Raw genomic sequence first — 25,164 nt, 5'->3', positions numbered from 1 at the left:
GGGCTAGAAGAAAGAAAAATAAATTAGGTACTATGTGGTGTTTCAAATTTCAGTTCTTTGCAGAAAGGTAAAATACCTATCCAAACTGGATTGGGAAGCTTTCTTTGCATCTAAGGCAAACTGTGAATGTATGCTCTTTACTTGATAGTTGGGCATGAATATCTAGCTTTGGTTTTTTAGCATACTACCTTGCCTGGGGCATTGTGGACTCCTGGAGTTAGCATTGAGAGGGAAGCTTCACAGTGGATTCAGAGCATGGCTTGCCTCATGCCCTGAACACAGGAGCAATTCATTCCTGGGCTATTCTTATTATGTTGGACTATTATTGGTGCATACTACTTATGTTATTGGTGCATACTCAATGATATGTTGATATCAGTTGGTGATTACTGACATGCTGTGTGGCTGTTTGTAGTATTATGGTACATTGAATGCTTTTGTATTTCTTGGGACTATAGAATGGAATATGTTAAGAGCACTTTCTCTCATGTATGAGAACTTCTTAACTAGTATATTTTTACTTATATATTTATAACAAATATAAAAGGTCATAGATTTGAGATTAAAAATATTAATATTATAGTTTATATTATGTAACCGTATTATTTGTTAACAGAACCCAGTTAGAGTCATTCTTTAATTTTTTTTAAATCAAAATCCTTCAAGTCTTAGGAATCTGAATTCATCCTGGATGTATTTCTTTGCCCTAAAGTTCTGACTGAGTATATTTAAATTTCTTTCTGAGAATATTTCCATAACAATAATTTCCTCTGGATAAAGCTCAGTCCTTTACCCAAGAGGAATTTATTTTAAGTTTGTAATGTAAACAAGATAAACTCATTTGATATGTAAAATTGACATGCATTTCTCTTTCTTTGTCCTTTTAAAATAACTTCCTTTCCTGAAGTATTTTTCTTTTATGACAAATATTAAACTGGATCCCATTTCATTGTATTAGAAATATAATTTACTAAGGCAAAAACTTTTAAAGAATAGAGTTTGGAGCTTAGAAGCAAATATACTTGTTTTTCTTTTAGTTAGTTGAGCAAAAGCAAAGAATTGAAAAAGTTCCAGATTTTGTGTGGATTAACTTTACCTGCTTTTTCCAGAACAGTCTGTTTTTTTTCTGTTTTTGGTAGAGAAGATAGTAATTCATGGTCTATATGACATCTAACAAATACTATTTTAAGCTTATTTTTATTAAAGTAATAAATTCACTTAATTTAAGAAATCAGATAGTATGGGAAAGCTTTTAAGAATAAGTACTCTTCTCCTACCCATCTTATATACTCGTAAGTTGTGTTTCTCTGATGCTGCCACTTCTGACTCATTGAATTTATTTCCTTTGATATTCATTTCTAGCTGTTTAAAAACATGTCTGTCTTACTGTCTTCATTTTTAAACTGTCTTCATTTTTAAACTTTAGATTTTTATCTTTTATCTTTAGGGACTAAAAAGCTTAGGATTTAGGTCATCTCTACCCTTCTTCCTCTATCCACTCTATGGCTTCATCATGGTCCTGATTAAATCACAATTGAAAAGTTATTTTACATCTATATAAATATCATTCATTGATAGGTTAACTAATGTATTATGAATATATATTTTCCCTAAAATTTTATTTTTCCTTGAGTTAACAATTGCATGAATTTATACAGTTGTTTTATTATGTGTATATCTAATAATAATGTACCCTTAGACTTTCCTAAAAAATATACTTTACTTCTATTACTAGGTAACTTTTTTTTTTTTTTTGGTGGTACTGGGGTTCCTGGAAACCCTTTTACCCTCCGGGCTTCACTCCCAGACCTATTTTATAATTTTATTTGGAAACAAGGTCTCTTAACCAGCAAGGCTGGCTTCGAACCAGCCCAATCCTCCTGTCTCCACCTCCCAAGGGCGGGGATTAGAAGCGTGCACCACCACGCCCGGCCTCTATTACTAGGTAACTCTTAAATAATGTTTATTATATCACAGGTATTTGTACTGCTTTTATACGTTAGTCACATGATTGCAGAACCCTATGAAGTACTTATCTCCATATTTTTTCTTACAAATAACTATGGCACAGAAGACTTAAATCATCCACTTAAGATGACATGGCCAGTAATCACTTTAGCTAATGGATTAGTGTCCAAATAGTCTGTTTCCAGGGAATGTAACGCCCAAGCCATGCATTTTCTTTTTTAAACAGAAATGTGCACTGGCAGGTGTTTTACAACTATTCTTTCCAGTTATGTTTTATAGCTGTCAAGTTTTATATTCTTGATGGCAGAGTTCATATCTTACTCATATTTCTGAGTAGGTAGAATGTCCCTGGGTTTAATCCTCAGAACCAAAAATAAAATGTATTTTTTTTTCTTAATGGATGGCACAGGTGAAACATCGAGCCAAAGTTTGAGAATCTAATCTCTGAGCTTTTTTCAAAAACTAAATACCTGTATTTAGATTGTGTTTTCTGCCACAATGCAAACTGATGCATTTGAAGTGACCAGAAAATTTCTGATAGAGCCAATTTAAATTCTGGTGAAGAAAGAGTTGATCCTTGAAGAAATCAACCAATTTTATATTAATTTTAAAAGTAATGGGGCCAGGCATTGTAGCACACACTTGTAATCCCAGTATTTAGGAGGCTGAAGCAGGAGAATCCAGGTTTGCAGCCAGCCTCAGCTACTTAGTGAGGTTTTTTGCAACTCACTGAAATTCTTTCAAAATAAAGAATAATATTAAAAAAAAAAATAGGGCTGGGGGTGTAGCTCGAATGTAGAATGCCTCTGGGTTCCTTCCCCAGTACTGTAAAAAAAAAAAAAAAAAAAAAAAAAAAAAAGGTAATGGACTTTAGGTCCAGTTTGTGACTTATAGAAGAGTCTCTTATTTTCCTAATACAAGATGTGAGGTGGACTGACTCACTGAGAAAATGCACTCCAGGGACTTTTCTGTTTCTGCTCTGAATAGTGACATGGTTCAGAAGGAGAGGGAGAGATGTTTTTATAAAGGAATTTTGATGAGAGTCAAGTTGTGTTCTAATCACTACTGGCTTGGTGGTACATGGGATTGGTGTGCAACAAATGTCTTTGGTTATAAACTATGATCCACCTACTATTCATGAAAACTACATTCACCAGAGTTGATAGCAGCAACTCATGACAAGATGGTGCTCAGAAGTGGCATTGATGTTATTGAGAATGTGGAATCCTAAGTAAAACAGCACATTGTAAAAAGAACAGGTTGGTTTTAAATACAACAATAAACACGTTAAATATTATTCATAGCCAATTCTAAGATATATTGTTATTATACTCCTTTTCCTTCCCAAATGTATTTTTTGTGAGTTAATAAGACATTATATTTCCATTTGCTTAGTTTTCCATATAACTATAAGCAAGTAATCTCAAGGCTGTAATACAAAATATAATAATATCTAATACTTAAAACAGTGCTTATTATTGTCAGGACTGTTCTGAGAACTTAAAATATTTTGAGTCATTTAAACCTTAGAACACTAAACTTTCAAGCTATGGTAGCAGCAATAACGTTCTGTCATTTAATACAATATATTTTCCCTCCAACAAATAAAAATGTCCTCATCCTCTTTCCATCAGTGTTTGGTGACTTTTATTCTTTGTTAGTTAATTTACAACCACATTGTTGTATACTTTATTCTGTAGTTCAAACTTCAAAATCAATACCTAATATAAAACAGGGAAATAGAGATAGAAGAAAAAGAAAATTGGTTGTTATATAAATGTTTATTTAACAGAGGAGGTTGAATGAATGGTTAACTAGTACAGTTCTTGTCTGCAAGTGTATGCAAGGTGTTAGCTGGTATTTTTAACTTCTTTTACTGTAGTACTCCTATTTTTGCTTTCTATTCAAACATCAGCTGGTTAGGGTTTTTTTAATCTTGTCTACATCTCAGCTTTTGTTCTCTGTCTAAAGTGTTATTCCTATGGTTCTTGAGATCACTGAGATCTTAGTGTTCTTGTTTCTATTGATTTGCATTATTTTTCCATTTTATTAGCAGTGGCCACAGCATTACTGCATGTTATGGGGGATTTCCTGGACACCAGGCTTGATTTCAAGTGCTTTCCTCACATTACAGAGTTGTACTCTTTTCATTGGTAATCATGGTCATTCCCTCTTCTTGACACACTGACTTTATTTTGCTTATTGGTTCAGGGATATGAAGGATATGAAGGACCTCAAAAGGCTAGAAGAAAGTTTAATTTTTCAGTTCTATAGAAGCATTTTATTTTACTTTAGAATAAGATCTCAAAGCCATCAACCCCTTCTACTTCATGTTGTGGTATCAGAAGATCAAAGAAAATAATTTCCACTTCTAGCCTTTATTTCATTGACTAAAATATTAATTATAAAGATGTTATATATTTTCTTCTATTTTAGAGCATCTTATAGAACAACACCTCAATATTATGAGGTGTTGCATCTTACATGATGCCATCCTGAGTTTGCAACATGCCATTCTAATAATATCCCAGATTAGCTGCTTCTGAGAGGTAGGGTATGAAAGACAAGTGAACATTGCATAAGTGCTTAATACTTTACTTCTCTTGTTAAATGAGTTTCTTGAATAGAGTCGGTGTTTGATGAATGCCATGACCCTGAGTAAGGAATCAGTGAGTCCACAGGTAGTAAGATAGAGTTTCATAGCAAAGCATGTTGGCCAAGGATGTTAATTTCTATATCTAGGGTTAGGATGATTAAATTTAATCTAATCAGCCTGCCATGAGTTACCTGGTTATTCATGAGTTGGCTATTGTGAGTTGTGCTGCTATAAACATGGATATGTATGCATCATTATAATATTCTGATTTCAGTCCTCTTGGAAAGACACTCAGGAGTAGTGTAGCTGGATCATATGGTAGATCCATTACCAGTTTTCTGAGTGATCCACACTGGTAGTCATAATGGCTACACTAATTTGCAATTCCACCAACAGTGTAGAAGAGTTTCTATTTTCCCACATCCTCGTCAGTATTTACTGTTGTTTGACTTTGTGATGATTGCCATTCTAATGGCGGTTCGATAGAATCTCAGTGTTTTGATTTCATCTCCCTGATTGCTAATGATATTGAATATTTTTTCATGTATTTGTTGGGCATTTGAATTTCTTCTTTTGTGAAGTGCCTGTTAAGTTCAATTGCCCATTCTTTTTAAAATTTTTTTTTATTGGCACACTGTATGCATAAGTCTTAATAGGATGCAAGATAGTGGAGACATACATACACCTATCACCCAATTAGCCCTTACACAGTTCTCACCCCATTCCCCACCTCCTCAAGTTTGGCTTGGTGATTGACATTAATATGTTTGTTAAAGTACATTACGTACATTAGAGAATCTCCCTCTTCTCCTTCCCATCCCCTCAGTTAGGTCACTTTATTTGCTCATCTATAGGATCTCCTTTTTTATCTGGAGTTCTTCCTATGACCCATTTTCTCCTTGGCATTCACATATTAGGAAGAGCATCCTTTTGTGACTGACTAATCTCACTTAGCATAATGTCTTCCAGATCCATCCATTTCTCTGTAAATGATGTAATTGTGTTTTTATGGCTGAGTAAAATTCCATTGTGTGCATATTTCATTGTTTTTTAATCCATTCATTTTTTGAAGGACATCTTGGCTGGTTCTGTAGTTTGGAAATGGTGAATTGTGCAGTTGTGAACATAGATGTGCATGTATTAGTTTGGTAGTTTGGTTTTCTTTCTTTTGGATAGATACCCAGAAGTGGTATTGTTGGATCAAATGGTAAATCCATTCTCATTCTTCTGAGGATCCTTCTTAATGTTTTCCAAAGTGGTTGCACTAATTTGTAATCCCAGCAACAATGTATTAAGAGTTCCTACTTTTCTACATCATCACCAGTATTTGTTGTTTGTTTTTTGAGTGATTGCCATTCTAGTTGGAGTCAGGTGAAATCTCAGGGTAGTTTGGATTTGCATTAAGTGTCTGTTTAGTTTACTTGCCCATTTTTTGATTGGGTTATTATTTTTTTTTTCCTTAGTGTTAAGTCTTTTCAGTTCTTTGTCTATCCTGGATATTAGTCCTTTATCAGAGTAGTAGCTGGCAGAGATCTTCTCCCATTCTGTCTGGATCTCTCTTTAGACTATTGATGTGTTCTTTTGCTGAACAGAAACTTTTTAATGTAGCCGGGCATGGTGGCACACGCTTGTATTCCCCGTGCTTGGGAGGCAGAGACAGGAGGATCGCGCAGGTTCGAAGCCAGCCGCGTGCGCTGGCTTAAGAGACCCTGTTTCCAAATAAAAATGTAAATAGGTCTGGGAGTGTAGCCTGGAGGTAGAAGGGCTTCCAGGAACCCCAGTACCACAAAAAAAAGAAACTTTTTAATGTAATTTCATCTTTATTAATTCTTGGTTTAATATCCTAAGCTTTGGTAGGTCTTATTGAGGAAGTTTCTACTAGTGCCTGTGTTGGAGTATTGGTCCAATGTCATTCTAATAATTTCAAATTTTCTAGTCTAAGTTCCAGATCTTTGATCAATTTTAATTTAACTCTTGTGCAGGGAGAAGGGTAGGAGGAAATTCAGTTTTTATACAAATGGATAACTAGTTTTCCTGACACTATTTGTCAAAAAAATTCTTTAATTTTGTATGGATCACTCGCTCATCTTCTGGCATACCCTTGTTTTAGTAGAGCAGCTACAGTACCAGCTACTTCTTGCGTCCACAGGTCCAGTTAATATTATATATTATCATCAATAGAGTAGTTTTTCAAAATGACTTCTCAGGTGGCAAGGCACTTAGGTCTGTCTTGGACTAAATTTTGATAAAACGACAAAAGTATATTGATGTTCATTCTCGAGGAAAGAACATTGCTCTGATATTCACATTGACCAAGTCAACAATATCTTGCCAGGTATAGTAACTAAATCAATTCATTCTTGTTAGAGAGTGAGTCAATATCTTGATGATGATTATCTTTTCTCACTCATAATAAAAAGATAGTAAGCACTATAATAAATGAATTAATAAACTTAATAAACACTATCATTTGGTTTAGGGAAATAAGAATGCTAGACAGATTGACCAGTACATCTAATTTCTCTGGTCAGCATGGGAAGTTGATTCTTTGAAGCACATACTCTGTAATGGCTATATATAGCATTTCAAAACTTTTTTTTTTTTTTTTGATGGTGGTACTGGGGGTTGAACCCAGGATAATTCCACCTCCAATTTTTTTTTTTTTTGAAGTAGGGTCTCACTAAGTTACTGATGGTCTTACTAAGTTGGCCTCACTTAGAGGCTTTCCATAAACCTATAATCCTCTTGTTTCAGCCTCCTAAGTACTGGAGTATATTAGTCAGGTTTCACTAGAGTAACAGAACTCACAGAATGTATATGGTAAAAGGAAAATTACCATATAGTTTATAGTCCAAAGCAGCTATCCCAAGTGGCTGCCTGCACTCAGAGAGCTGGAGGAACTAGCAGTTGGTCGAGTGGTCCAAGAATTAGTCTCAGAATAGGAGCAACTTATAATGCAGTCCCAGTTCAAGATGGAAAAGCCAGTAAACTCTCCAGAAAAAAGTTCAGAAAGTCCTGTTCAAAGAGCTAAAGGGGCTGAAGGCTAATATCCTAGGCAAGAGTGCACACACTTCTTTTGAGGAAGAAAAACACACACTCCTCCAGCCTGCTTCCTCCTTTTCATTGGGGTCCCCGCCTATCAGACAGTGCTGCCCACATTTAGGGCATGACCTCCCATTCAGTCTACTTTGCAATCATTTAATTAACACACCCCAAATCACATAATCTTAGGCACTTTAGATTGAGTCAAGTTGACAATCCAGATTAACCATCACCCGGGGTTACCAGTGTGTGACACCCAGCCCAGCATTTCAGAGCATTTTAATAGAAACAACTGTTATCAGAAGACTGTTGAGAAAATCCTATGTCTGTCCATTCATATCTTGTACTTTTTATTTATGGAATATATTTTAGGAATTTATTTCTTCATGGAAAGATCAGCTCACTTAGACAACTAGGGAAAAGAAGATGTAATGATGGAAAGATTTATTTGAACTTAATTTGTTTAGATATTATATGTATCACACCATGTCTAATAGAGATGAGAACTTGACCTTCAGTGCCCAGGGTCAGATGAAAAATTCATTGCTAGATGTTATCAATAAACCTGATTCAACTTAGCTAAGACAATGACTGACTTATCTCCACAAGAGTTATTAAAAGTGTTTGGATCCCTCTACCTTTAGTTACCTATCATGCTTTTAAAAGCTTTGCTTTTTTTAAAAAACTCTTTTTCTTTTGCCTATAGAAAGCATATCCTTACGAGTATTAGACTGTTAATATGGTTCCTGAGAACCATAAGGTTGTAATAGTTGACTAATATTTGTACTTTGCTTAGCATTGTATGAAATAACAAGTAAATCAACAACTAAGGTTTTTGATTACTTTGTCTTTTGGTGTATAGAAATTTATCTTGATAATAGTAACCTAATAAGGCCTAAGGTTCTTTTTGTGGGATAGTTAATTTACTTCTCATTATATCAGATGGATGCATGCATACTTTCATAAAAATTAGATTTTTTGATTTACTATTTTAAATATAGACCCTGTTTCCAAATAAAAATATAAAATAGGTCTGGGAGTGTAGCCCAAAGGTAAAAGGGTTACCAGGAACCCCAGTACCACTAAAGAAAGAAAGAAAGAAAGAAAGAAAGAAAGAAAGAAAGAAAGAATAAAAAATAGGGCTGAGGATGTAGCTCAGAGGTAGAATACCCCTGGTTTCGAACCCCAATGTTGAAAGAAAGAAGGAAAGAAAGAAAGAAAGAAAGAAAGAAAGAAAGAAAGAAAGAAAGAAAGAAATTTGAAGAAATACCATTAAAACTTTAGTTTACCTGTGAGTTTTAATTGTTAATTTAATTGGATAATTGTTGACTTTCTTTAGTCTGTCTTTGTCTTTTTTTTTGGTACTAGGATTGAGCTAGGAGGCATTCTACCTTTGAGCTACACTCCCTGCCTGATTTTATTTCTTAGTTGGAAACCCGGTCTGGCTAGGTTGCTAAGAACATCATTAAATTGCCAATGCTGTCCTTGAATCTATGATCCTCCTGTTTCAGCCCCTCAAGTACTGGAATTACAGGTGTGCCACCATGTTCAGCATTGCGCTACTTCTTAATGTAGCTAGGTGCTTTATATATGAATTAAGCATCTGGGTTTTTTTTTACAACTTTGGGAAATTTGTATTAGGATAAACAATTAAATCTGGTAATTTGTTGCTTACAAACATAATAAATAAGTTTTTTTTTTTTTTTGCGGGACTGGAGATTGAACCCAGGGGCCTTCTACTATTGAGCTACACCCCTAGCCCTATTTTTTTATTCTTTATTTTATTTATTATTATTATTATTATTATTATTATTATTATTATTCTTAGTGGTGGTACTGGGGTTCCTGGAAACCCTTCTACTTCGGGCTACACTCCCAGGCCTATTTTTATTTTTTTTTATTTCGAAACAGGGTCTCTTAAGCCAGCGAGGCTGATTTCGAACCTGTGAGATCCTCCTGTCTCCACCTCCCCAGTGGGGATTATAAGCGTACGCCACCACGCCCGGCTTTTATTCTTTATTTTGAAACAGGGTCTCATTAAGTTGTGAAGACCTCATGAAGTAGTTGAGGCTGGCTTCAAATCTGTAATCCCAGGAACTGGGATTTAAAGCATGCACCCTCATGCCTGGCAGTATATGTTATGAGTCATGTTTTCTGATTATTTATTTATTCATTTTTGCGGTACCGGGGATGGAACCCAGGGTCATTCTACCTCTGAGATGCACCCCCAGCCCTATTTTTAGTCTCTTATTTTTGAAACAGAGTCTCACTGAATTGCAAAGAGCCTCACTAAGAAGCTGAGGCTGTCCACGAACTTCCATTCTCGGGTCTCCACCTCCCAAATGCTGGTATTACAAGCGTGAGCCACCACGCCCAGCTCTGATTATTTATATTTTAAAATATGTAGATATTTTTAAGTATGAAATACTAAAATAATCTGTACACTTTTTTATTTTATAAACCTAGATTAAATGGCTTGATTGAGCAGAAATACAATTTTTTTTTTGCCTAAGTCTGTTTCCTTTTATGTGTAGTTTAGCTGCTGGTTTACACAAATGTGTTGGTATAATTGAAGAGTCATTAAGATCTGTTTTTTGGATGATTGCCTAATTGAATAGCAAATGGCATTAGTTGATGTTAAGTACTGCAGGAATCTTTTGCATAATACTATACATTTTTTATTAGTATTCTGAATTTGTTTGTTGCACACATATTTATCTAATGTATATAATTACCTTTGTTAACCACCCTAGCATAACATTTAAAATTTTAATGAAATATTAAAACATATAGATTACATAAAATATTAAAAATGCAGCTTAGCAAATTATAAGTGTTGATAGAATCCTAATCTAGGAAAAAAATTTATTGACACTGTGTCATTTGATTATGACATCCTGCCTTTGCTCTAATAAAATTATTCTGATATTTTTCTGACGTTTTTTAGCTTGTATTTTTGCTTTCTGGACACATTTATATTTTTGTGGTACTGAGGATAGAACCCAGGGGCATTGTACCTCCGAGCTACACCCCTACCCCTATTTTTTAGTTTTTTTATTTTAATGTTTGAGGCAGGTTCTCACTGAGTTGCGAAGGGCCTCACTAAGTAGCTGAGGCTGTCTGCAAACCGAGATCCTCTGATCTCTGCCTCCCAAATGCTGGGATTACAAGTGTGTGCCACCATGCCTGGAACTCTAAACAGCATATTTTAATTTTGTTTCTTTTTGAACTTTATACTATTGTTAGCATAGATTATATGGCCTGTGTCCGACCTTCTAGTATAGAATTATGTTAAGATTAATTGATGTTTTATATATTTGTAATCCATTTTAATTATCATATAATTTTCTGTAATAATATTCTGTAATTTTAATGGACCATGTTTTATTTATATTTTATGCTCTTAAGTAGATATTTCATTTTCTTTTCAGTTTTGGCTCTTGTAAATAACTTACAACATGTCAAACATTAGCTACATATTTCTTATGTGCATATATACATATTTTTATAGTGTGTTATGAAACAAGTGTCCTCTTATGCAAGTCTTTCTGAGATTTCTGTTCTATTCAACTAGAATTTCATTTCTTCTTGTCCAAATACCACATTATTTTAATTATAAGAGTTTTGTAATAAGTTAGAATAACTGGCAGAGAAATTTCTTCTACTTTGTTCTTTTTCAGAAATATCTCACCTACTTTTAGAATTTTCCTTTCCATATAAATTTTAGGATTAGCTTGTCACACAGACTAACCTACTGGGATTTTAATTATAACTTTATTGAATCTGCAGATCAACATTGGCTGAACTTATGTCTTAGTAATACTGAATTTTCCAACCTGTAAGCATAGTATATATCTCCATTTAGTTAGACATTGTTTAATTACTCTCATTAAAATGTTATACTTTCCCCCTTAGAGGACTTGTTTATCTTTTATGGATTTAATTTTGTTGGCCTTGTAGCATGCTCTGCAGTGTATTACAGTGTGCGGCTGTATCACCGAGTGGTTAAGAGCAGACTTTGAAACTGCACTGTAAATATAACCCATAATGTCTTTGTATCCCTATTTCCTTATGTGTAAAATGTAGTAGTAACTTACTTTACAGAGTTATCCTGAGACTAAATATATCTCTTCCAAAGTTAGAACATGGTCACCACCTGAAAAAATAAGTATTAGATTCTATGAAAGATGAATTATTTAATATTTAAATATTCTATTAGGTTATTTGTAGAGGTATTTTGAGCTCTGGATAAATCTTAGTTTTGACAAAAATTATTATTTAATATATTTAAGTTAAATTCATAAGGGAATTGAAAGAGTGCATATTTTTTTACAATATCTAACATTCATTTGGGGTAGAATCTGTTTCAGTTTCTTGAAATCTTTATATTCCTCAGTTATATATTTACCTATATTATATAGATCCTGTGCTTTTCATATTAAGGAGTTAATCATTTTGTATTTTGTCATAATTAATGAAATAACTATTTCCATGGTAATGGTTTAATTGGTTATTGCTGATAAATTATAAGTAAATGTATTGGATTTTTAAGCATTTTCTTAATGGTAATCATATATAATATTTTCTTTTTTTTTTTTTTTGGTACTGGGGTTCCTGGAAGCCCTTCTACCTCCAGGCTACACTCCCAGACCTATTTTTACATTTTTATTTGGAAACAGGGTCTCCTAAGCCAGCGCGCACGGCTGGCTTCGAACCTGCGCGATCCTTCTGTCTCTGCCTCCCAAGCGTGGGGATTACAAGCGTGCGCCACCAAGCCCAGCGATATATATAATATTTTCATACACACTTGGGTGCACACATACACACATCTTCCCACCCTAGTTTCCATTTGTTTCCTCCTGATTATCAACCAAATGAACTCATCACACTTTCATTTGCTTAGGTGTTAGCCTTGGAGTTTATATAATAGTTCCCCCTTATCAATGGGAGATACATGCCAAACCCCCAGTGAATGAGTAAAACCACAGATTGTACCAAGCCCCCTATGTTTATATTGCTTTTTCCTATACAGACATACATATAATGTAACTTATAAATTAGGCATGGTAAGATATTAACAACAATAATAAAATAGAACAGTTTTAACAGTGTGCTGTAATGGGAGTTCTATGGATATGGTCTGTTAACCTCAAAGTATCTTATTTTAGTATAATAATCATTCTTTTGTGATGATGTGAGATGATACAGTGCCTACATGATTGACTGGAGTGAGGTGAGCAACATAGGGTTTGGCTGCGATGTAAAGGTTAAGTGAACATCGCACAGTGAGGCAGCTGAACCTAATAACTGAGCCAGCCTCTAGGTTACTGATGGGCAGGTGGCAAATACAAGGTGGTTATAAGCTCTTAGCCAGATACTATTGTGTTTTGTTATTATACTACTCAGAGCTTTTATTTCATTACCTCTAAGACACACCAGTGTTTGGAGGCAAATCACAGGTCTTCCAATATGTGAGAAGAGATTCACATTTCTTCACCAGGAGGTGGGGATGATGAGGCCATCCTAAGAATTCTACCACAGAGCCACTCTTTCAACTGATAAATCTTTATAGTATCCTATTTTAAACCACTATCTAAATTATTGCTGTAGGTTTATTTCTTTTTTCTTTTTTCTTTTTTTTTTGGTACTAGGGATTGAACACAGAGGCATTCATCCTCTGAGCCCTACCTTACTAGGGTACTGTATGCCAGCTTCAAATCTGTGATCTTTCTGCCTCAGTCTCCTAAGTACCCTTATTATAGGCCTGTGCTATGGTATCTGGCTTGTTATGGTTTTAAAAATTATCTCCCTACATCTGCCCCTAATTTTAGTCTGTTCTGTATAAGGCAGCCAGGGTGATCCCTTTAAAACACAAATCAAATAACCCTAAACTTATATTCACAAAGTTTATCATACAACTAGAATGAAATTGTACTTCAGTGGGTTCTTACGATACCATAGAAGAACATCATCGTCCTGATGGTCTGACACCTTAATAGTGCTTTGACCTGTCTTCTAATACTTCTCCCTTTCTCCTTCCACTTGAGCTACATTGATCGCTTGGTCTTCAGACATGCTAGAAGTTCCCACCTTGGGTCCTTTGCTCAAGTGGTTTGTTCTGACTGGAACTCTTCCCGCAGAAAGCTCTGTGGCTTGCTCCTTCATTTCTTCTGGGTCTGTGCTGCGTCACCTTAGGAGTTTTTTCTGACCACTTTATTTAGAATCACACACAGTGTTCCATTTCTGCTACTTCTCTGTTAGAACATCTTTCTCACTTCTCTGATTTAAATGTGTTCACACTGTTTTGTTTTTTAACTTATTTTGTTCGTTTTTTCCAAATCCAGTATTTTAAGTTCCGTAGAGTCTGGGATTTTTGTGCATATATGTTCAGTGGTGTATTCCGAGCACCTAAAACAGTGTTAGGCATTTCGTAGGTATTCAAGCATTATTTCTTAAGTAAGTTGTGTTTTAGGTCATTTGGGGGGAATTGTTCACGAATAAATGGTTTTATTATTTTCTAATCATGAGCATTATACTCCTTATAGATAGCATACCTCTTTGTTATTTTAGTCTTCAATTTCTTGAATGATGTTAAAGATAATGGGTAGCAACCTTGAAGCCCAGGATGGGGAAGGACCAGGTGTCTGTCCGTGCTCCCTCCTGGAGCACTGGAGCAGCGTAGGGTCGTCTCCTTTTTACTTGTGATGCATACAAATCAAGTGGAAATTAAAACAAAATAAACAAAAGTCCCATAAAAACTCAAACAAAAAACAGCCAACACCACAGGTGAGGAACCTCACTGGCTATATATCACTGAGTAACAAAGATTTAGGTGTCACTGTGGCCTCTTAGCTATTCTAGTGACTTGTGTTACTGCAGTCACAAAATACCACATGTATAAAATATAATAGAAGTCATCTTCTCTCTTAAGTCTTGTCTCCTTTGTGAGGTACTAGAGATAGATAGTCAGAGACCTACCCCCCACTCCGGTCACTGAGTGAGGCCAGCCACAGAGCCCTTTGCAGATAGCTGGAAAATTTCCTGGCTGGTCTCAGAGCTCACATAGGATGGAGATTAGGCTACCTGGTTTTATTTTTGTTGAACTTTTTTTTTTTTTTCCTATTTTGCAAGTGTTTGCCTGTTCATTCCCTTCCTTCAGTAATAAGTGGGATCCTGGGAGAAATCTACTGTACCTCCCTGCCTCTCCCAAACCTAGCTCTTTATTCTCAGCCATGCCTCTGGGTCAGGCAGAGGGCAGATGGGGCAGGCAAGAATCTGAGGTGGCCTGGCCAAGCACACTGGCCCACGACTTTCTTCTGAGCTGCTAGTATTACCTCTTGCATTTTGCTTTGGTACTAGAGATTGAGCCTAGTGTCATTTTTTTTCTGAGCTACACCTCCATCCTTTTATGTGTTTTTTTTTAAGAGGGTCACACTAGGTTGCTGAGGTTGGCCTTGAACCTGTGATTCTCTTCTCTCAGCCTTCCAACCACTGATTATAGGCATGTATCCCTGCACCCAGTGCCTATCTCTTTTTTAAAAAATGGCCATTTGTAAATCTTTAGACATTCTTATTAAAAAAGAAAAGAATGAAAAGAAAAAAGGGGAGGTGGTTTTGTCTTCCTTGTGACCTTAATGGCAATACTTTTACCGTTTGTGGTTTTAGTTCTTGTATTGAGATAGATTTTTTTAAAATAAAAGTAGCAACCTTCCTATAATTTACTCAGTTTTTTTTTAAGGACAGGAAATAGGGAATATGTTGCATCTTAAATCAAATAGCTTTTAAGTATCTATTAAGATGGTTACATGCTTCTTTTTATATTGATGTCCTGAATTTCATCAGGATATACTTTAACATTGAACTTTCCTCTTTTCTCCCTGGAATTAATTGTACTTGATCAAAGTATGCTGTTTTTTAAATTTACTGCTGGATTAAATTTGTTAAGCTTTACATTATTCCTCGTGCTTCTAAGATCTTAAGAATCTTATGTCATCTCTGGCTTTTGGTTTACTCATTCTCTGGTGAGGAGAATTTGATTCAGGGTTGTATTTCCCCACAAGCAGAGTTGCTGCTTTTCAACCTGGATCACCGCACTGCCCACCTAATTACTTGAGTAGACTCTCCTTTCCTATGTTGATCTTGAGATTTACTGGTGGTAATTGTCATCACCTGTTTAATCATTTACTAGCCTAAAGAAAGAGTTGACTAGTTGACTAGTCCCTAAACCTTTTTTATGTACATCTTGGCTGTTGACAACCTTGATCTTTCTTGTTGAGATGAAAAATCTGCAGTCATCCTTGCCTTTTACTCCATATATTTAACTAGGAAATCTCATATACTCTAACTTAATTTTAAATTTCTCTATGTATCAGAATCTACATCTTGACATTCTTTGTGTGTCATTACTTTGTTGCTAAAGTATGATAGCTTTGTAATATATTCTAATATCTGATAGTGTTATACAACCTCCTGGCATTGCTCTGCTGGTTTTAAATGTTCTAGCTACCTCTGAGAACAGCTTGCTCTTTATATTATATTTTAATTTATAATTGTTGTGGTGCTGGGGATTGAACACCAGGGCATTCTACCTCCAAGTTTTACCTCCAGCCTTATTTTAGTTTTATTTGGAAACAGGTCTGATTAAATTGCTGAGTGCCTCCCTGAGTTGCTGAGACTGACTTTCAACCTGCAATCAATCCCTCCTGTCTCAGGTTCCCAAGTACATGGCATGTAGGTGGTATATTCACATGCCTGGCTCATCTTGCTATTTTTTTTCCCTCCCTTTCTCTTTCATGGATACTTCCATGAATCTTTTTTTTTCCCCCCCTTTAAGTCCAATAACTTAATCAGGTACAAGTGTTGACTCTGGATTCGCTTTACCCTGGGACATGTACTCTTGACATACATACATTCATGTTTCTTTTCTCTCAGGAAAAAATTTTCACCACCTTTTCTGGTTCCACAGTTTGGCAATGGTGAACTGTGCAGCTATGAACATGGTTGTTCATGCGTTAGTTTGGTATTTTGGTTTTCATTCTTTTTGGTAGATGCCCAGAGGTGGTATTGCTGGATCATATGGTAAGTTCATTTTCCTTCTTCTGAGGATCTTCCATACTGTTTTTCAAAGTGGTTGCACCAACTTGCAGTCCCACCAAAAATATATTAGAGCTTCTATTTCTCCACATCCAATCAATTACAGTTTCTTCTTTGGAAGTCCTTTTTTTAAATTTACACACTTATTCACACTTACTGAGATCCTGAAAGCCAGAACATGAGTAAATTTGACAGGATGATCCACTCACAAACAATATTTTTTTAATAGAGGTCACATTGATCTGGGATTCTGCTGAGAGATGAGTTGAGGCAGTGACAGCTTCTAGTGCTTCCTGGCCACATGGTTGCAGGGACCTGCTAGCCCTTTGCTGTGGAGGACTCCCTGGTACCAGGCCTGCCATGGGACAGGCTCCAGGCTTGGTCTCACTGGCTTCAGACCCAGGCTTGCCGTACTACAGGCTCCGGGCTCGGCCTTACTGGCTCCAGACCCTTCCTCGCCATGTGGCAGGCTCCTGGCCCAGCCTGGCTGGCTCCAGACCCGGCCTCGCTACGAGGCAGGCTCTGGTCCCTGTCACTGTGGGCAAGATGTCTACAGAGGTTCTCATATTTTCTTCCATTTTTTTTTTAAGTAAGCAAAAACAGCACGTGTCATTTGCAGAAGCTGGGAGCCTAATTTCCTAGCAGCAATAGATTTTATCTCCCCACCGAAAGCGGAGGCCCACAGCCCCACCATGGAGAGTGGGATCTGCTTCTCCAAGCACACCCTGGCCCTCAGAGCAGCACAGAGGAGCGTGGTGGCCATGAGCACTGAGGTCTCCTGGGACGCCCGGTGCAGTGAGGTGGCCCGGCCATATGGGTGGGACTCCCTTAGGCTTGCCCCAGACCTTTTTCTTACATAGTATGTTGGTCAGAATTCTTGAGCATGTGGAACAGGAGCAGTCTACTTTCTTCAAAAATTCAAGGTAGATTTGATTGGATCTATCTGCCTCTCCTGAATACTGGCTGCCACTGCTGCCACCGCTGCCTTCTTGGTTTCTCCTAGAGCATGTGATTAAGAATTCCTGTGCATGTGTGGCAGGAGCAGCCTACTTTCTGATCCTCTCTGGGATGTTCCTCCAAAAATCTCTTTTCTTGTGGTGGGAGGTGCCACACTGCCGTCTTGTCTTTAATTCTACCGTTTTTAACTCTCTCTCTCCTATATTTTAGATAGGAAGTCATGACTGGAAATGGCTCTATATGTTGTCCCAATCAGCTATTGAATCAAAAATCTGTTGTCCAGGGTTTCTCAGAGGGCTGCATGTCCTTTTCAGGCATTGCCAACCATCATTGCTGCAGCTGTGGTTGCTGCTGTGGTAGCAGCCACCACTATCTTCCTCTCTCTTTAATATTTTTTAATAAAAGAAAAACATTACCATCTTTTGCAAAAGTTGGGGGCCAGAGTACTTACCAACAATGCGTTTTATCTCCCCACCAAGATTGGAGGCCCACTGCTTCAACACGGAGAGCGGGATCTGCTGCTCCAAGCCACCCTTGCCTCCTTCCTGGTGCAGAGGAGTGCGGCAGCCAGGAGCGCCTTTTTCTCCTGAGACCTGCAGTGTGCTGACCAATCCAGCTACGCAGAGCTCCCTCTGATGCTCCCTGAACCTTTTTCTTACATAGTATGTTGTCCAGAGTTCCTGAGCATGTGGGGCCAGGGCATTCTACTTTGGGGGAGATTTTTCTCAAAAATTTAGGGTGGATTTGATGGAATTTGTCTGCCTCTCCCAAATACTGACTGCTGCCACCATCTTGGTTCTCCTCCCGAGCATTTTTCTTACATAGTGTGTTGTCCAGAATTCCTGAGTACGTGAGGCAGGAGCCGTCTATTTTTGGGGAGATTTCTCCAACAGTTCAAGGCGGGTTGGTTTGGATCTGTCTGCCTCTCCTGAATACTGGCTGCTACCACCACTGCCATCTTGGTCTGTCTCTTCTCTCTTATATTTTAGATAGGAAGTCATGGCTGGAAATGTCTCTGTATGTTGTCCCAATCAGATATTAAACCAAAATATGTTGTTTGGAGTTTCTCAGAGGAATACATGTCCTATTTGGCCACTGCCAGCTGTTGCTGCTACGGCCACGGCTGCTGCCATCTTCCTTCCCGCAATTTTTCTAATCAATATTTTTCTTGTTCTACCTGTTACTTCTATACTTTTCAGAACTACACTGGGGCCAACAATATTTCTGCTGTTTCCTATATGTTCTCTTTCCACTGTTGAGAACTGAGGATTAGATTTTGCATCTTAGATGTACTCTCCTTTTTGAGATATTTACTTTTTTCCTTAAAATATATATATTTATTTTTGAGAAATAGGCTGTTTTTCACACCATGCTATCACAGCTATGATATCTTTTCTCTTTTTCCCTTTCTTGGCAGCAGTTGCCTCATTTTTACTACATTTGGCTGCCTCCTTTTGTAGTTAAAACTTTCTGTGCTATGCTGTTCTCCTCCTCCTTACTCTATACTTTTGGGTTATTTCAAAGATGAGAAAGGGGAATGCCAACATATATCACAATCTTCAATGTAGAAGTCTAAATATTCTTTCATTTTGGTTCTGTATAAATTTTATGTAATAAAGTATTTTTACTTTTATAAATTGGGAATGGAAAAATTTTCTAAATTGTTGCTAGTGGATTTTTCTTTGTTGTTATATGCATTTGATTATTGTAGCCATGTGCTAGGGTGTGACACTGAATCACTATATTTGAGGGTCCATCTAAGATTTTTTCTTTTTTATTTATTTAGGTACTTCTTTTGAATAGGTACATAAAGTTGTACCAAAATCCCAAAAGCATTGAAATTTTAAACACTTAAAAAATAGTGACTAGTTAATGAATCTTCCATGTATCCTTATGTTTTATGAATTACTTATCTTTATGAATATTTTGTCCATCTTGTTTCATTTTTCACCACATCCCACACATATATTTTTTAAATTTAGATGTATTAAAGAAAATTAAAGATATTCCATTTTGCCTATAATCAATTCATTATGTAACTCTTAAGTCCTATTTGAAAAACAAAACAAAACAAAAAAACCCCCAAACCATTACTACATAGCATTATTACATATAATAAAGTTAAAAGTATTTCCCAGACTTCATATGGTAGCTATTCTGTATTTTCCTGTGTGGCTCAGAAGTATACTTTTATAGTTTATTTGATTTACTTTATATAAAAATAATGCCTTTATATGTGATCAGTATTTTTTAAAAATTCCTAACAGTGGTACTCCAGATAATGGAGGGGAAATACCAGCAAAGCTTGAATGGAAAGATAGAGGAGGAGGAAAGCTAAACTTGATTAATGAGGGTCCACATCCAAATATGTGTAAAATTATGAATATGGCATGGTTACCCGGGAGAATCATTGTTGGGAGGGGGGAAGGGAAAACGGGTGGGAGGGGGGAGAGGGCATCAAGTATAGTTTAAATGTATACCATTTATGTTCAATAAAAAATTTAAAAAAAAACGGGCAAAATTGCAAAATGTGAAAACATAGAGAAAGAAACAATAAATCATCTTTTTTTCTCATTAAAAAAAATAAAGAATTAAAAAAAATCCTAACAGTTTACTTTTCTCTTGTATGCCTTTCATGCCATTTTCCTCCTGAAGACTATATATATATATATATATATATATATATATATGTCTATATATATATATATGTCTATATATATATATGTATATATATATATATATATAGAGAGAGAGAGAGACATATATATATATGTAGCATTCTCCAAATTTTTAATTTTAGTTAACTATTTACATCTTTTGGTATCTTTTACTATATATTTTTACTATATATTTTTAATCTCTGTATTTCCTATAAACTGATGATGTTATACTTAGAACTGATTAAATTCTGGTTCAGTTTTTCTGGGCAAAAATTATTATTTTGCATCATCTTATATCACAGTAGGAGATAGTTGACCTCCATTTCTTGCCCATGAATGTTACCATAGATTAGGAGGGTAAGTTTTCTCAACTTGGTCTGATAATTATAAATGTAGACATTAACATTTAATTTAAAACATTTCCTGGATTAGTAGTAAAAATTGTTCTTTCATTTATTTTGTAATGAATTAGCTGTTGAAAGAAAAGTCAGGGCAATTTGGAGTTTTAAAAGATTTTTTTAATGCTTACTGATGAATTTTTACTTTAGTAGTTGAGAATGTATAGATTTAGATGTATTTTTAAAATATGGGTTAGAAATTACCCACTGGCCTTTGGAAAAATGTTGAGAACTTTTTAAGAGGATGTTATTAAAAATATGTCTGAAATAACTATCTAATTTCTCCTGTAAGATCTTTATTTCTGTGTATAGGCATTACTTTGCATTCTCAAGAATGTTTCTAGACTTTCATAACAGTTTACAAAATCTCCTTGTATTTCTTCTCTTTGTATAGGTTATTAAGTGTGGCATGCTGTGATCTAGACACGCTTCTTCTACTAGAGGCTCAGTACCAAGTATCCAAAGTGTTACTGCGTGCTCAAGAAGAAAATATCTTAGAGATCTCCGAGAGCCACAGGTTAAAAGGAAGGGGCACTTCAACTATCCATATCTTCTTTCTGGATATTATGTTAAGACAGTGACTTTCTGTATAGTTTTTTACTTACTGTCTGAATTCAGTATATTTAATTAGCAGTGTAAAATGCAATTAAAGCATAAATGTCAAAGATCATGATAAATATTTTTTGCAGAAGGCTTGCAACATTTTACTTTTAAAGTTTTTGTGACATAACACACACACACACACACACACATATGCATGTATGTATGTATTATGTTCATATTTGAAATAAGCCCTGTTAATGTTTCCATAAAATAACATCTTTGGATTCATGCTGCTTGTGTAAGATGACATGCATTGAAAAAAATGTTTGATTTATGTCCATTTTAATGGTTCACTTTTCTCCATTCTTTATTTTAGCTCAGTCATAAATTATGATTATTTGCAAAATGAGGTTATGATAATATCCTGATAATTTTACATCACACATTTGCTCTTACCTCAGTGTGGCTGACATTTATTGACTATACTTTCAATGGCTGACATTGCTTTCCTGTGTGTAACTTAAAGAAAAAGAATACTGTGTTTCCCTCCTAGTCAGGTCTTGAAAAATTAACAGAGTATATGACTTGATACTATAGATTTGATTTGGAAGAAAGGATTAACAACTGCAGAAAGTGTAGAGGCTGTTCACAAGGAAATCTTAATTTTAAATTTAAGTCACTGGGTCTAGTACATAAGAGAACCCTGACTGAAAAATATGAGAGAGTTACTATGGAAATATACTGTCTTAATTCCATTTCTTTAAGTACAATAACATTCAATAAGGAAATATTTTTACTAATCTCATATCAGTTATATCTGAATCATTTGTTTCCTTTCTAGTGAAGAAAGTCGTAAGATGCAAAATGAATTTAGCCCTTACTATTTTAAGTAATACATGAATAGTATTTTTTCAAGACTTTTCTGTTTTTTTCTTTACAATCCAGTGACATGATTTAAAAATGAAACCATATTCAATCAAGGATATATTAATATTGATATACTTATATGTTTCAGGGAATTTATAATTGATGGCTTATCAGTAGAAAGAAATCATGTCCTTGTAAGAATAAATCTTATCGGCGGGCCATTGGAAAGAGTTTTGCCTCCACGGATGCTAGAGAAGGTGAGTACGGCACAGGAGAGTGAGGGGAGGTTTCTCTGATCTGTTTGGAAGCAAGATGGCCAGGTCCAGCAACACTGAGCAATTGCTCCCAATGTCTACATCACAGAGTGAGACTTTCATTACGTGAAAAACTTTAGGATGTGAGTAAACACATTCAAACCAAAAATAGTACTGTAGGTGGTAAAAGGCCATGAGTGCTGTTGAGTATGAATTGTTTTATTAAAAAGTCATCATTCTTCCTGTGTGCCTTTGAATATTTTACTTTCAATGTTTTTCTCATTACACTTAACTTTTAAGATTAGATTATATATATACACATATGCAAATACATATATGTATATGTAATTTATATATTTATTTATTTGTATTTCTGTAGCAATATGGGGTATGTCTGCGTCTTTCTTTTCATAAATCTATGTAGTATGAGCAGGGTGTGGTGGTGCACACCTGTAATCTTGATACTTGGGAGGCTGAGATGTAAAGGTTGCAGGATTGAAACCAGCCACAGCAAATTAGCATGATCCTGTTTTTTTTTTTTTTTTTTTTTTGGTGGTACTGGGGTTCCTGGAAGCCCTTCTACCTCCAGGCTACACTCCCAGACCTATTTTTACATTTTTATTTGGAAACAGGGTCTGCAAAGTCAGCGCACGCGGCTGGCTTCGAACCTGCGCGATCCTCCTGTCTCTGCCTCCCAAGTGCGGGGATTACAAGCATGCGCTACCACGCCCGGCATGATCCTGTTTTTAAATTTAAAAAAATAGGGCTGTGGTGTACTGTGGAGGTAAAATGCCCCGGGTTCAATTCCTAGCAACACACACACACACACACACACACACACACACACACACACACACACACCTACATTTATATTACAAATATATACTCATATTTAATATATAATATATATGAATATATTTATTTTATGAATTTCTTGTGAGGATTTTGTTTTTGTTAAAGGACATGTTTGCTTTGACTGTCACTCTGGGAAAGATACATAGAAATGATTGACAACACAAGGAAAACAGGTTTTCAAGGAAAACAGGAAATAGGCTTCTTTTAAAGATTACAATTTTCATTTCACACACAGAAAAAAATAAAATCCTCCCTATCACTTTTAGTCACAGGACAAGTTACTATATATCTGCTTCAGTACTTACTTAATGTTGTTCCTATTACCTTTAATTTTAAATATTATTTTTTGGACTAGTGAATTATGGTGTCAAATAACTTTTTGTTAGTTGGGCAAAAACTCTAGAATTTATGAGCGAAAAAGACAATTTAAATTAATGATATTTCAGAAAGCCTTACAACTCAGTGTTATTTTAAACCACTTCTTAAAGTCATCTGCCTTTCTGCTTTTTAGGGTGATGATCCTTATCCTTGGCCAATGTTTTCATCATATCCTTTGCCACACCGTTATAGGTCAGAAGTTACAAGAAATGCCGACATAAAACACGGTAAAATATTTGCCATCAGATGCTATTCAATTTTAATGTTATAATTTGAAAAGGACTATATTGAGGTAGATAAATATTGATTATCATTTAGCATATATACACCTATATTTATGCCTATTTCTTTGTAATTTGTAAGCTTTTCTCACAATGCTCACTAAATTGGTATGAAGTAAAATTCTCCTCTTCCTCCTTTTCCTTTTGCTCTTCTTTCATCTAAGGTGTGTCGGAGCTGTCCAGTAGTAACAGTTTGTTTTAAAAAAATTAATTAGTGGTTTCAGACTTTTAGAATTCTAGGTATATAAAACTTTGATTTTTTTTCACCAGACCAAGAGTTTTTAGTAACTGCCATGTACCACATACAAGCCTTCTATATTTAGGGACTTGAAATATAATGAGAATTATGGTACCTCTTTTGTGGACTCATGGCTTTTTAAAGAGTAAATCTAAGTTGTTGATAATTGTATAGTACTACAGTGTGATAGGAACAAAACAGATAAATTATAGCCTGCTCAAACAATACATAGGCAGGACATTCTTATAAATTATTATATATAAAAGAAGATATAAAGGTTAAGTATGTATTTTATGGGTATTAGAACCTCATTTTTGGCAGAGGAAATAGAACAGGACTAGGAGGAAGCAAATCATATTCAGACAACTATGAGTAGCTGAAGGTGTGAGATTTGGAATGTGAGAGCAAGAGTCTGAGGAGGTGTACACCAAAGATGTGACCCAAGTCTAGCCTTAAGACCAGTGTAGCTCATGCTAGGTGTTCAGACCTACTCCTAAGAGAAATGAAAAACAAGAGTTTTTAAGCTAGCCACACAATTCTAGGATGAAATAGGAAGATAAATGATCAAACTAGCCATTAATTTGAGAAGTTAATTTTTATAGTATCGTGCTCTCCTCTATGATATCATCAAACTTGTACTGGAAAGAAATCAGTATGATTCATTTCACATTCATTTAGTGCATTTTTAAAATTTTTGATAGTAAACTTTGCTCAGTGCATACAAAGTATTGTTATTTCAACATGTAATAATAAAAAATTAATAACATGGTTTGTGTTTTCTTCTTACTAAATTTTTAAAATCCAGTGTGTATTTTCCAAAGCTAAGCATTAAGTTTTCATTGACAGAAGAATGAATATACCTACAATGAGCAATATCAATGTGACTAGCAGGCTAGGTGTGTACCACCTTTGTAGGCTTCAGTTATTTTAGTGTATGCTTATTTCCATCATTTTTTTCTTTTCTTATTGGTTCATTGTAATCATATATCCTAACAAAGTTCAGAGTGATAGACGCATACATGCACACAGCACTC

At 35.5% G+C, this 25,164-nt stretch overlaps 1 protein-coding gene across 2 annotated transcripts in view; it reads left to right on the top strand.

Moving 5' to 3' along the window:
* Positions 1–25,164, top strand: part of TBC1D32 (TBC1 domain family member 32) — a gene marked incomplete at its 5' end in the record, with an annotated part of 226,159 nt that overhangs the window by 135,599 nt on the left and 65,396 nt on the right. Inside the window, 3 exons of one of the 2 annotated variants that reach the window (XM_080699877.1) lie at positions 21,109–21,231; positions 22,273–22,381; positions 23,745–23,838. In XM_080699877.1, the coding sequence (XP_080556003.1) occupies positions 21,109–21,231; positions 22,273–22,381; positions 23,745–23,838 (326 nt within the window). The remainder of the gene's footprint in view (positions 1–21,108; positions 21,232–22,272; positions 22,382–23,744; positions 23,839–25,164) is intronic. The other variant, XM_080699878.1, reaches the window with a different exon arrangement.

The sequence above is a fragment of the Muscardinus avellanarius genome (assembly GCF_963383645.1).
Source record: "Muscardinus avellanarius genome assembly, chromosome: 8".
Taxonomy (NCBI): domain Eukaryota; kingdom Metazoa; phylum Chordata; class Mammalia; order Rodentia; family Gliridae; genus Muscardinus; species Muscardinus avellanarius.
The sequence above is the reverse complement of the archived record's forward strand: the minus strand, read 5'-3'. Positions and strand labels throughout refer to the sequence as shown.